Below are 13,396 nucleotides of genomic sequence, written 5' to 3'. Positions count from 1 at the left end.
AGCAGTTAATATTTCAGGTCATCAATGACCATATCATTTTTATTCTGATGTAGTGTCTGCACTGATCTAAGTATCCCTGGCATTCTTTGTTTTTATTTCAGACTTCCATTAGCTGTGGTTTTTCAATTTTCAATTCCAAAGTTTGTTTTTGTCTTTGGAGAATTGGTGAAACTGTACTAATTCATTCACATTTAATGAAGACAAGTGTCTAAGTTGCAGTTTCTTGGTATCTAAGCTGTCAGGCAAATTTTGATATATAAATTAGCTGATAGATAGAGGTTATAATATGAATTTTGAACAGGGTATTGATTTTTTTCCCCCTTGGTTAGATCACTTGACAGTCGTCTTTCCATACCCAGTCACCTACTGCCACCTCTCTATATCCATGTTCTGCTTTTGGACTGTTTATCAAACGTAGAATCCTGGGTAAACAAATACCACTACAGTGAAATATCAGAAAATCTTAAGAAATCTGCTTTGTGCAAGCTGCAAAGTATGTACGTTCATATTTAGCCTCAGTTTTTTTCCTGCCATCATTAACATTCTGTTAAGTTAAACATTAGGACAGATAGATGTTCTCTCAATCAAAGAGACTACCTACTAGTAAATCTGCCTTAACCTATCTTCTGAAGCCCTTTTCTGTAAGTTAATTATTTCATACTCAGTCACCTGCAACACCATGGCTGATCTTTACTTCATTCTCTATAAGCTTCAGCTGATCAACACTCATTTGCTGTATCCTTTTCCATTACCCTTCCTCGTACCTATTCTTGCTGCCCAGTATTGGCTTTCTCTATTCCTTCGTGTCATTGTAACAACCTTGCTTGCCTTTGATTTAAAATTTTCATCCATATTGTTATACATTGTTGGCTTTCTACGTTCCTCAGAGTGCATGCTATTACCTAATTTTGATCCTTTTCTGTTTTCTATTTCCCACAATCCAAGAAAATCAAAACTATTGTAAGCAAGTATCCTGTGCCTCCTCATTTTGGTTGGGATCCTCTTTCTTACTGTGATCCACATAGAGATGCTTTTCTACATTTAATGGCACGTATGCATGTAAGTTACTCAAAACAGATCTATACATGATTAAGTATGCAGTACATTACAGTGAGGCACCCATACTCTGAAATGTTGAATTTCTAATGTGTGTGTGTATATATGTGTATATATAATAATTTTTGTGTGTTTGTTATCTAGCATTCACACTACCAACTCCACTCCCACACATCATCCTTTCCCAAATGATTGATTATGCTGGTACTTATTTCATTCTGGTTGCAAATGTATGACTATGTTAGCACCCAATATTACTGCCCTGCTATTTTCAGTGTTGGCACTTCTGTCAGTGAAGTGACTAATACCTAGCTGGTGCTGCAGATTTCAAACCTCTCTTCCTGTCACCATATTAATGTGTGTTCTGTTTAATAATCACTCTCAAAATAAAATCATACCTCTTTCATCTGTCTGGAATTTCCTCAATCATTGCAGCCAACAAACTTTCTAAATAGGAACCTTTTAAAATGATCCCTTTCTACTGAAGATTAAGGCAAGCATTAATAGTCTGCATCAATTAGAGTTGTGAATTACTCATGTTGGGGGGTGGGTAAGATTCTGCTTTAAGTATTCTTACTATTTTTGTATAAAATTTGATCATATAGAACTAGAATAAATAATCTTATGGCCTCTGAGTATTAACTAGTGGTATGAAATTTAGCATCACGGATGGATATAATTTTTAGCTACTGATTGCATGCAATCCTTTTTCAGATTTTCAAAGTAATGACCATTCTTGTTATCACTTTGAAATACGGCGGAGGCAAATATGATAAAGGCATTTAAGATGCTCTTAGAGAGACATGTATGTACAGGAAATGGAAGGATATGGACATTGTATAGACAGAGAGAATTAGTTGGGCATTTGATTACCAATTTAATTAGTTTGGTACAGCATCATGGGCCAAATGGCCTGTTGCTGTGCTGTACTGTTCTATGTTCTTTGTGCATCAACACTTTGCATAAAAGGGAAACATTCTGATTTGGTAACAGCAAGGTATTTATGCTGAATAATCAGGTTGGCCGATATGTTTTCTTAACAAAGGAATACATTGCTCAGTTTATTCCATAGGTTGTAAATTATGGGTGAGAAAACACAAGGCATTGTGCTTGACTCAAAGCATAACCCATTGCTGTTTATGGAGTGAAATATATCTATGGCTCATAATCTTGCAGTCTGTGTCCTATAATCCTCATCTTCATGACATAAGAATATGTGTACACCAGGGTTTGTAGTTTGAGTTTCATTTATACAAGACTAAAATGACCAGGAGATGGTGATGTGTTACCCCAACATAATATATCACCATCTCCTGAGAGCGGTAAGCGTAAAGGAGTTGAATGCTTACTGTTCTGGTTAACAACAGATGGTGCAATCCGGGTCATATTTCGATCGAGGAAAGTGTTTGTAGACCGGATATTGAACTTTCTGCTGTTGGACTTCGGCCGTATTCCACCGAGATACAACACTGTGCGGCACGGGAGGTCGCTCCTGCCCGTGGCCATCGAACTTGCAGCTCCTCCCGTGGAGGGTCAGACACCCTGAGCCAATAGACTGGTCCTGGACTTACTTTCCATCTGGCATAGTTTGCATTTTGTTGCTTGATTGTTGCTATATTTATGCTCTATTCTTGGTTGGTGCGGCTGTAACGAAACCCAATTTCCCTCGGGATCAATAAAGTATATCTATCTATCTGTCTATCCTGGTCAGTAAAATCTTGTGTAAATTTAAAAAAAATAAACTACAACTGCTAGAAGTCTAAGTTGAATCAGAACATGTTGGAAGTAGTCATCAAATGAGGCAACATTTGTGGAAGAAGAAACATTTCTGGTCTGGAAACTTCCACTGGATGAAAGTTTCTGGACCTGAAGCTGTGTAACTGTAAATAAGCTTTAAACTGCAAGCATTAATTCTCTGCCTAGTGTATAGCTTTCATTTCATGTATGTTTAGTTTGAATTTTTTCAAAATTCCTTTTGCTCTTCACATTTTTAAAATATGGGTTATTGAGGAAATATAATCAAATTTTATGAATATTGGCAACAATTTGATGAACACTGGTTCCTGCCAGGAAAAAATGGTTCCACCATGAAAAGGAAATGTTCTTTGATTTTTTTCTGATTTGTCATAAAATTAATTTGAAATTAAGTACTCATTGAAATTTGCAATTTGATATCCTGGATTTAAGCTGTTACATTTATTTGAAATGTATGTAGGATATTTTGGAGATAATTTCACTTGAATTCCTGGTTGTCATGCCATTCCCTAGGTATGGACATGCCAGTAACTGAAGGAAAATAAGTTGCCTGAAAAAAATTTGTAGGTTTACTTCTGAAAATAGAAATTGTATTGGAGTTTGAAGTGATGTATTTTGCTCTATTAGAGAAATATTTTCTTTCATTGCCTTGAAATCTACAAATGTGTTAATATGCGCCCCTAATCTCTCAACTTTAGATGACTGATCCTCTTCTGTTTTTTCTTTTAGGCACAGATTTCTTTCTTGCAAGGGGAGAGGAAAGGTCAGGAAAACTTGAAGAAGGACCTAGTCAGAAGAATTAAAATGCTTGAATATGCTTTAAAACAGGAAAGGTATAGATTTTAAAAATATTCATGCTGTAATCCAAATATTTTTAAGTACTCGTGTAAAAATAAATTGTAATATTTCTTCCTGTAGCTTTGTATATGATTAAACTAACATTTTTCCACAACTCTAGATGTTGGACAGGGGAATTCAAAATTTTGAATGTTTGTGTTTGTATGACAAATGTTTCTAAGTCTGGGTGATGTTTTAATGCAGAGATGTGCATCTCTTCCCTTTTGTTATGCACATTGGGAAGAAACCTTGAGTACAGTATATTAGTACAAGTTTCCCCCGCTTTTCAAACGTTCGCTTTACGAAACCTCACTGTTACGAAAGACCTACATTAGTACCCTGTTTTCCCTAACAGAAGGTGTTTTCACTGTTACGAAAAAAATCAGCGCGCGAGAAAAGCAGCACGCATAAAAGGCAGCGCGCGCCCCGAGCAGGCGCTCTCCCCGGGAACGGCATTCTCGCCGGCATTTTGCTTAAACACGTGCCTGTGAGCAGCTGTTAGCAAGATGAGTTCTATGGTATCGGAAAAGCCTGGAAGAGCTTGTAAGGGTGTTACACTTAGCGTAAAACTAGACATAATTAAGCGCTTCGATTGTGGTGAACGAAGTAAGGACTAAGTGAGTTTGGCTTGTGGAAGCTGACGAAGATGATGAAGAAGTTTTGGCATCTCATGACCAAGAACTGATAGATGAGGAGCGGATGCAATTGGAAGAGGAAAGGATAACAATTAAAACCAAATGCAGTAGCGAAAGTGAAGCAACTGCGTGAGATTTTTGCTGCAATGATAAAGTACAACTTTAATGTTGAAAGGGTACGTCGGTTTAGGGGATATTTGCAGGATGGTTTGAGTGCTTACAAAGAACTGTATGATAGAAAAATGCGCGAGGCTCAGCAGTCAAGCAAGCCTCCACATCAGCCACAGCAGACAATGAACCTCAACTTTTGACATCGAGGCGGGTAGTCATAGGAGAAGATGAGCTGCCTTCCCTAATGGAAACAGATGACACCCCAGTGTCCCACCACCCCAACCCTCAGGCCGCGGACAGATACCGATTCGCGGAGAATGCAGCAGTAGCCGGGAGGCACACAGCATATCTTTAAGAAAAAAGCTGAAATAAACATACTAATTAATTAGGTGCCGCCCAGCACGTAATTGTTGGTCCAGATCAGAGGTGACGCAATCGGCAATCGTCTCTGATCTGGGCCAACATTTACGTGCCGGGCAGCACCTAATTAATTAGCATGTTTATTTTGGCTTTTTTCTTAAAGATGTGCTGTGTGCCTCCCGGCTACCGCTGCGTTCTTCAGGGATTGGTATCAGGTCACTGCCCGGAGGGTGGGGACCACTGCACCACCCAAACTCCGACGACTCCGTCTAACACACCATCATCAGTGTGCTTGCTGTCTTCCCGATTCCTGTAAGTGATACTACACTGTACATACATTATTTCTACTTTATATAGGCTGTGTATTTTTACGTGTTATTTGGTATGATTTGGCAGCTTCATAGCTTAAAGGTTACTGGAGAGAATGTTTTTGCCAACAGCGCTTGCGTGAGATTTTTGCTACGGAGATCTGTGCAGGCAATCGTTGTAGAGAAGTATTTCTATTTTATGTAGGCTGTGTATTTATCATATCATTCCTGCTTTTACTATATGTTACTGTTATTTTAGGTTTTGTGTGTTATTTGGCATGATTTGGTGGGTTATTTTTGGGTCTGCGAATGCTCACAAATTTTTCCCATATAAATAAACAGTAATTGCTTCTTCGCTTTACGACATTCTGGCTTATGAACCGTTTCATAGGAACGCTCTACCTTTGGATGGCGGGGGAAACCTGTATCAAGTTTTAAATGTTTAGACAGATTGCTTTGAGCATCATGGAGAATAGTGGGAAGCATTCCATGATGTTGCTGACTGCTGTGTAATAATTATAATGAAGCAGTCTTAATAGTTGAGGGAAAACATTCAGCGGGTCAGACAGCATCTATAATAAAAAAAACAAAGTTTCAGATTAAAGGTCCCTGTAATCTTCTACTTTGAAATTGTGGAGGCTAGCTCATTGTAAGTATTTAAAGTGAAATAAATATACTGTATTTTTGAATAATCCAGTATTAGGGGCTAAGAGGGTTTAGCAGAGAGGACGATTTTTGAGGCCAGAGGTAAATCAGCCAGAATCATATCAAATGGTGGAGCAGGCTCAAGGGGCAAGATGGTCTCTCCCATTTTCTTGTACTCTTATAAAGCAAAGAAAATGTAGAGGAAATGCAGCTCAAAAATAACTTGCCTTCTCTCTATCCCAGTTCAGTTGAAGGATTTCTGGCTTGAAATATCAAATTTTCTCTTTCCATACACAGTGCCCAACCTGCTGAGTGTTTCCAGCATTTTCTGCTTTTATTTCAGATTTCCGGCATCTGCAATTTTTATTCTTTTCCTTTTACTAATAAGTATTATGTTAAACTATTTACTTTTAGCAGTTTTCTTTGTTCAATTTCCTTTTAAGCCAGCAATATCATTCTATAATCTTTTTATGCAATATATATTGTCCTACAGTGAAATTTTTCATAATTTTGTTGGGCGTAATTCTTCCTCAGTACTCCATTGTACAGGAATATCATTCAAGATGTATGCCAAATAGAGTTCTGTATCAGCTGAGGCTACAAAAGCTAGTTTTCAGTAAAAGTCTCCTTTTAATAATCCTTTTACATTTTGAACTTCCCGGATTGGAGGACATTTCTGATTCTCACCCACAAGAAACTCACTGTCCTATTATACAATTAGGCAGATTTGTATTTTTATAAATAGGTGCCATAAGAAAATAAAACTAAGGATGTAACATTAAAATGCATTGGTTTAATTTTCATAGTTTAGAAGTTCTTAAACATTTTCTGCTATGGAATGCTTGATGAAATACATCTCACCCTAATAGTTCTGATATGTCATCTGATCTACATTTATCCTGATTGTACATCTGATCAATGCTGGCAGGTGTTTGGTTCCTTGTTTAAATGTAACATAACAAACATCCTTGCAATGATTTATTCCTGTCCTGGTTAACTTTACCATAATGGGATTTTTCTCTTTCTCTCTATAATACTTAAACCAGTACATTTCAAACCCCCACAGGCCCAAATCAGTGTTTAAAATTCTACTGTCACTAATGAAGAATTTCTCAAAGTCCATAATACCTCATAATAAATCAAATTAATGAACTGGGAAGATTCCTGATCCCTAAAAAAAATTAACGTTGAAAATTTTAAATTTTCTGTCCCATCTTTCTTCCCTAATCTTTATTCTGCTTACTTTGAATACTTTAAAGCTAATTTATGCTTTCTTCTTTGTTCCAATTAGATTTTTCAATTAAGCTGTTTGAAGGGGCCTCCTTTCTTGCAAGGTCACAGGTGTCATAGATTCCTTTATAAGGGGTGTTTTATTGGATCAAATGATGGAATAGAGCAAATTTCCATTCAAAATCCAGAAAAAACTTCGAGAGCAGATGTCATTGAGCTGAGACAAGTGCTGAGCACAAAATCTTTGAGAGAGATCTGACTTAATTGTATCTGTTAAAAATCTTGCATATCTTGTTATTACAGGATGGAATTCATTTACAATATAGTTTTCTGTTATGAGAATAACTTGACTGGAGTGAATAACAGAAAATGTATCTGTGGGCTTAAAAGAGAAACCTTCAAAGAGAAACTTGAACTTACTTGGGAATTGGCCAATTGATTTAATGTCTGTGTGTGTACATGTAATATAATTACATGTAATGTGTATATATTACTAACTATATATATATATATATATATATACACACACATACACACACACACACACACACACACACACATGCACACACACTCTCTCTCTCTCTCTCTCTCTCCTTTAGGTGCATTTTCGAGGAGGTTGTTTGGATTTCTAAAGGAAAGGTCATGTTGGGGAAAAAAAAGATGAGCGTTGCTCTAGATCTGATAATATATGGAATTGCCAAATGCCTAAAGCAAGAATGGACTTGCAAATAGAATTAAATATAGTGCAGCATTTGATGACTCATGTTGGTAGGAGGAAGAATGAAAAGAAACCTTGTGACTGCATACTGGCTGACTGTCATGTAATGTGTCATAGTGCAATTTTACCTATGGTAGATAGACAAATATGCAATAATATGTAGATTATGAGACAAGCTTGTGCAATAATATAACTGACTAATGTGTTTAACGTTAAGCAAGAGTCCAATACAGAAGCGTATGCCCAAATCAGTATTGTATATTTATCTTAACAAATTTATTAATCTCACTGTCGAAAGCAACAGCTTCTATTCCTGTGCAATCTTTAAAGTTATGTTTTTTGGTATATTGTCATTTTATTTACTAGTAACTGTCAAATGGAACAAGAAACAGTGAAAAAATATTGAAAATAGTAAAGCATTGTATTGGCATTAACATATTTCATAAACCATTGTACAACACAGAAGTGGGCCTGTTGATGTAAAACTTTTTGTCTATCAACACTATTCCCATTTGCTTGACATCTTGTATGCCATGCCTATTTAAGTATTCTTCTTAATGCCTCTTAACTCTATTTCTTGTATCAATACAATGTATTAGAAGTAAGATGTTTTAGATTCCATTTATTGCAGGATGGAATTAATTTACAACACTTTGTTTTCTGAAGTGTTATTCCATAGAAGTAACTGAGCTTTAAGTGAAGTCTTCTGATTCTTTGAAAATACTTCCCTGATATTTGAACAGTTTTTCTTTTTCCTTTTTGTTTTGAAATGTATAGACAAAGTAAGCACCAATTTTCTTTGTCCAAGTTGAGAGTTAATCAATTTGAATTTTGAGTTATTCCCCAAAGAATTTGAGTGCTGTACTATATCTGCATAACTTAGTATTCAGTGAAATATCATCCTATGGGCACCTTAGGGCTCTGATAAAACTCTTTTCTCCATTTTCTTTCCAGAGCAAAACATCATAAATTGAAATACGGCACAGAGTTGAATCAAGGAGATATGAAGCCGCCAAATTATGATTCTGGTAAGATGTGTTTGAAGGTAACATTCCACAAGCACATTTGCAAGCATGTAAATAGCTTGTGAAACCAGATATTAGTAAAAAGGCATTGGATTTGGTTATGATGTTCGAAACTTTTAAATTACTGTTCTCATTATGCAAATAAGTGAATTTGTGAGCCACTTTGAAAGATGTCTTTGTGGTAGATGGCAGTGCAACTAGTTCAATAGGATGCTGGAAGAGAGATTTATGTATTAAGAGTTTTATTCGCAAAATTTACTTATTTAGAGATGGAACAGGCCCTTCCATCACGATAAGCCACACTGCCTAGCAACTCACCCATTTAACCCTAGATTAATCCCAGGACAATTTACAATGACCAATTAACTTGCTGACCGGTGCATCTTTGGAATGTGGAAGGAAACTGGAGTACCCGGTGGAAATACAGGGAGAATGTACATATTCTGTACAGATGGCGCCGGAATTGAATTGAAAACTTTGGAACACCTGGAGCTGTAATAGCGTCATGCTAACCACTCTGCCACCATGGCACCAATAAGTTCAGTGTTTATTGTTGATAATTTCTATTCTTGTACAAGATTAGTGAAATATTCTTTGACCTTTAGTCTTGAATGATTTTGAAACACAGTGCTAGGAGCTACTTCTACATTTCCCTCATTTTTAGTTCCTTTGGAGGAAAAGTCCAATTGGACTTGGTCATTGTGTTGATTTTTCCCTACTTTTAGTTGTTTGGATTTGTGTTGTACCTAGATATAAAACTAGTTTTAGCAGTAGTTTTGTTTTAATGATGCAAGGAACTATCGTTGAATATGTAAACAGTATTTAGTTTTTTGATATACATCAAATTTACTAAACATCTTGATTTCTCAATTTTAGTTCTAACTATTTTAACAATGTTCAGTGGTGGTGTGTACCAACTATATTTCAGCAATCCACCCACTTACACATTCCTTTAACTTGTCTGCTGTCAGATATTTACATTAATAATTTGATTTAAAAACTTGACATGAGCAGCAGTTCCAAACTTGGAGTACATCCAAGGGGGCAACTTGGAAATCACAAAATCAGATGTATTAAATGTGTGTTTAGAACAAAATTTGTAGAGGCTTAAAATTCAAAACAAAATCAAAGACTACAGGAAGCACTTGGTGAGTCCAGCAGTATCAACAAGGAAAGAAACAGAGTTGACATTTCAGATCTAGACCCTCCATCAGAACTGACTGGAGAGAACAATTGTGTCAATTTGCAGAGAATGAGAAGAGTGGAGAGGCTGTAATAGTGCAGACAAAAATTGTCAAGATAGCAATTGCATTAAAAATGACACCACAGTGTCATAGTAGTTTGCGCCACACTATTACAGCATTGGGCGTCAGAGTTTGGAGTTCAATTCCAGTGCCATCTGTAAGGAGTTTCCACGTTCTCTCCAAGTTTCCTCCAGGTGCTCTGGTTGCTTTCCGTGGTCTGGAAATGTACTGGTTAATGGGTTAAATGGTCATTGTAAATTGTTCTGATTAGGCTAGTGTTAAATAGGTGGGTTTCTGGCCAGCTAAGCTTTTTGGGCTGCAAAAGCCTGTTCCATGCTGTTTCTGTAAATCAAATAAGACAGTTGGAGACAGAAAAAAATGAAACAAATGTAACCATATCTGTTGAAGATAATTATGGTGTGATTATGTGAAATTGTTACATTGAATACCATATTGAGGATTCCAAAGTACCCATGCAGAAGATGAGCTATGATCTTCAAACTTGTGTTAGATGGTGTGGCGTTCTAAGAGGCCCAAGGTGCACACACCAGAGTATGAAAAGGCAGGGAACTGTAAGGTATGTGTAAGTGGATGGATTGCTGAAATGTAATATGTACACAACCACTCAAACATATTTAAAATAGCTAGAGCTGTAATTGAGAAATCAGGACTTGATGTCCATCAACAAACTAAATAGACTTGATGAAAGCAATAACATTTTTCTGTGCAGCGCATGTAACAATTTTTCTTTAATCTGAAAGGGCTTTAATTGTCATGGTTCATTAAGGAAAGGTAATGAGTTTATCATAGCAACATGCAATATGCTAGAGAAACTCAGTGAGTCAAGCAGCAACTGTGAAAGAAAACGAATTGGCATTTCAGGTCAAGACCCTGCATCAAGACTGAGGGGCAGTATCTGGTATTAAGAGGAGCAGAGCACAGGGTGATTGTTAGACCTAGATGATGGGCAGGTCAAGCCAGGTAGGGGAAGATTAGAGTTGGGAGACAGAGGTGAGTTGATGATAAATGGTGACAAATAGGCACATGGTGCAAGTTGGGTGGAGGGGAGTGTAAAATAGTGATGTGTAAGTTTAGGGAAACATCATTAACTCTTGACTGTAAAACTACTGGGTTGTCATGAAAGTTATTCTGTTCGTTCAAGGAAAGAAACTTCTGTCCTTATCTGGTTTGATCTATAGGAAACTCCAGGCGACCATTGTAGTTGACTTTAACTGTTCTTAGAAATAACCTAAGAGAACAATCAGGGCAATATAATAAATCACCATCTTACTGGTGGCATTCACATCCCTCGATCAAGATGCCCAACAGCCTTTAGCCCCAAACTGGTTAATGTTGTCTAATTCCACAGTATGAGCCACTGAGATTCCTACTGTTTTTCTAATTTGCACCATGCTACCTTTAAGATACTGACCTGTAGGATATGTAATTCATTAGCAAGGGCAAATAAAATTAAGGCAAGAATTGTATGAGTGGACCAGTGTTAGAGTGGAGAGGCTTTGGCTCATCAGGCTTCTTCATTCTTCATCTGTTAGTGCATAGTTAGAGCAGTGAGGGTGGCGCCAGGGGCTGTGTTGCATTCTGTGTGTGAGATTTGGGAATTCTAGGAGAAATCCAGCCTCCCAGATAAACACGTCTGCACCAAACACATCAAACTGCAGCTCCTCAGAGAACGTGTTAAGGAACTAAAGCTGCATCTCTGACCTTTGGCTCACACAGGAAACTGAGGAGATGATAGATAGGAGCTACAGGGAGGTAGTCACTCAAGTTGTAAGAGGTAGGTAAATGGGTAACTGGATGGAGAGGGAAGGGAAATGGGCAGCCAGTACAGAGTACCCTTGTGGCCATTATCCTCAATAGTAAGTATACCATTTTGGATACTGTTCAGGGAAGGGAACCTAGCAGGGTGGAGGGGGGGGGTGGAGCTGCATTGACCGTGTTTCTGACAGTGTGGCTTAGAAGGGAAGTGGGGGGAGGGAAGAAGAGGACTTCAGTGGTGATGGAGGATTCCATAGTTAGAGGAATACACAGAAAATTTTGTGGACAGGATAAGCACACCAGTTGGTGTGTTGCCTTCCAGATGCCAGCATCAGAAATGTCTCGGTTCGAGTCCAGAACATTCTAAAGGGGGAAAGTGAGCATCCTGAAGCCTTGATGCATATTGGCACCAATGACATGGGAAAGAAAAGCAAGGAGGTCATGAAGAGAGGCCTGGGTAGAAAACTGAAAAGCAGAATCTCCAGAGCAACAATCTCTGGATTGCTGTCTGTTCTATGTGCCATTCAGGGTAAGAATAAGATAGGATGATTTGGCAGATGAGTGAGTGGCTGAGAAACTGGTGTAGGGGTAGTATTTCAGATTTCTGGATCATTGAGATCTCTTCGGAGGAAGACATGACCTGTATAAAAGGAATGGGTTACACCTGAACCCGAGGGGGACCAATATTCTTGCAGGCATGTTTGCTAGAGCTGTGGGGGAGGTTTTAAACTAATTTGGCAGAGGGGTGGGAACCAGAGTGATAGGGCTGTTGGTTGACAAGCAGAGGCAGCGTGCACTGAGACTGTGAGGAAGGACAGGCAGACGATAGGAAAAGATTGCAGTCAGTGGGATGAGTTGCACTGTATAAGCCAGACAAAATTAAAGTGTGACAGATACAGGACTGAATGTGTTATAGTTGAATGCACACAGTAGACGGAACAAGGTAGTTGATATTTTAAAGATCGGCAGTTCTGTGGTGGGCATCACTGAGTCATGGCTGAAAGAAGATTATAGTTGGGAGCTTAACATCTGAGGATACATATTGTATTGAAAGGGCAGGCAGGTAGGCAGAGGAGGTGACGGTTTAAAAAAAAAATGATTTCATATCCTTAGAAAGTGGTGACGATCAGAAGATGTAAATCCTTGTGGGTAGGGTTGCACGGGTAAAACACCCTGATGGGAGTTATATATAGGCCTCCAAACAGTAGCCAGGATGTGGGCTACAAATTATTTTTTTTAGATTACGAGGACACTCAGTCCTTGTCTATTGTCATTTAGAAATGCATGCATTAAAAAATGATACAATGTTCCTCCAGAAAGATATCAGGGAAACACAGGACAAACCAAAACTAAAACTGACAAAACCACATAATTATAACATCTAGTTACAACAGTGCAAAGCAATACCGTAATTTGATAAAGAGCAGACTATGGGCACGGTAAAAAAAAGTCTCAAGTCCCAGTAGCCCCATCACCTCACGCAGACGGCAGAAGGGAGAAACTCTCTCTGCCATGAACCCCCAAGTGCCGCAAACTTGCCGATTCATTGGAAGCACCCGACCGCAGCCGACTCTGAGTCATCCGAAAACTTCGAGCCTCCGATCAGCCTTTCGACACTGAGCACCATCTTTGCCGAGCGTTTCGACCCCGCCCCGGCCACCGAGCAACAAGCAAAGCTGAGGACTCAGGACCTTCC

At 38.2% G+C, this 13,396-nt stretch overlaps 1 protein-coding gene across 2 annotated transcripts in view; it reads left to right on the top strand.

The window, feature by feature from the left end:
• strn (striatin, calmodulin binding protein) overlaps positions 1-13,396 on the top strand; it is a 97,406-nt gene that overhangs the window by 42,713 nt on the left and 41,297 nt on the right. For both annotated transcript variants that reach the window (XM_072251005.1, XM_072251002.1), the window contains exons 2-3: positions 3,541-3,644; positions 8,610-8,683. In XM_072251005.1, the coding sequence (XP_072107106.1) occupies positions 3,541-3,644; positions 8,610-8,683 (178 nt within the window). The remainder of the gene's footprint in view (positions 1-3,540; positions 3,645-8,609; positions 8,684-13,396) is intronic.

This window comes from Mobula birostris, chromosome 2 (genome assembly GCF_030028105.1).
Source record: "Mobula birostris isolate sMobBir1 chromosome 2, sMobBir1.hap1, whole genome shotgun sequence".
Lineage (NCBI taxonomy): Eukaryota > Metazoa > Chordata > Chondrichthyes > Myliobatiformes > Myliobatidae > Mobula > Mobula birostris.
The sequence above is the reverse complement of the archived record's forward strand: the minus strand, read 5'-3'. Positions and strand labels throughout refer to the sequence as shown.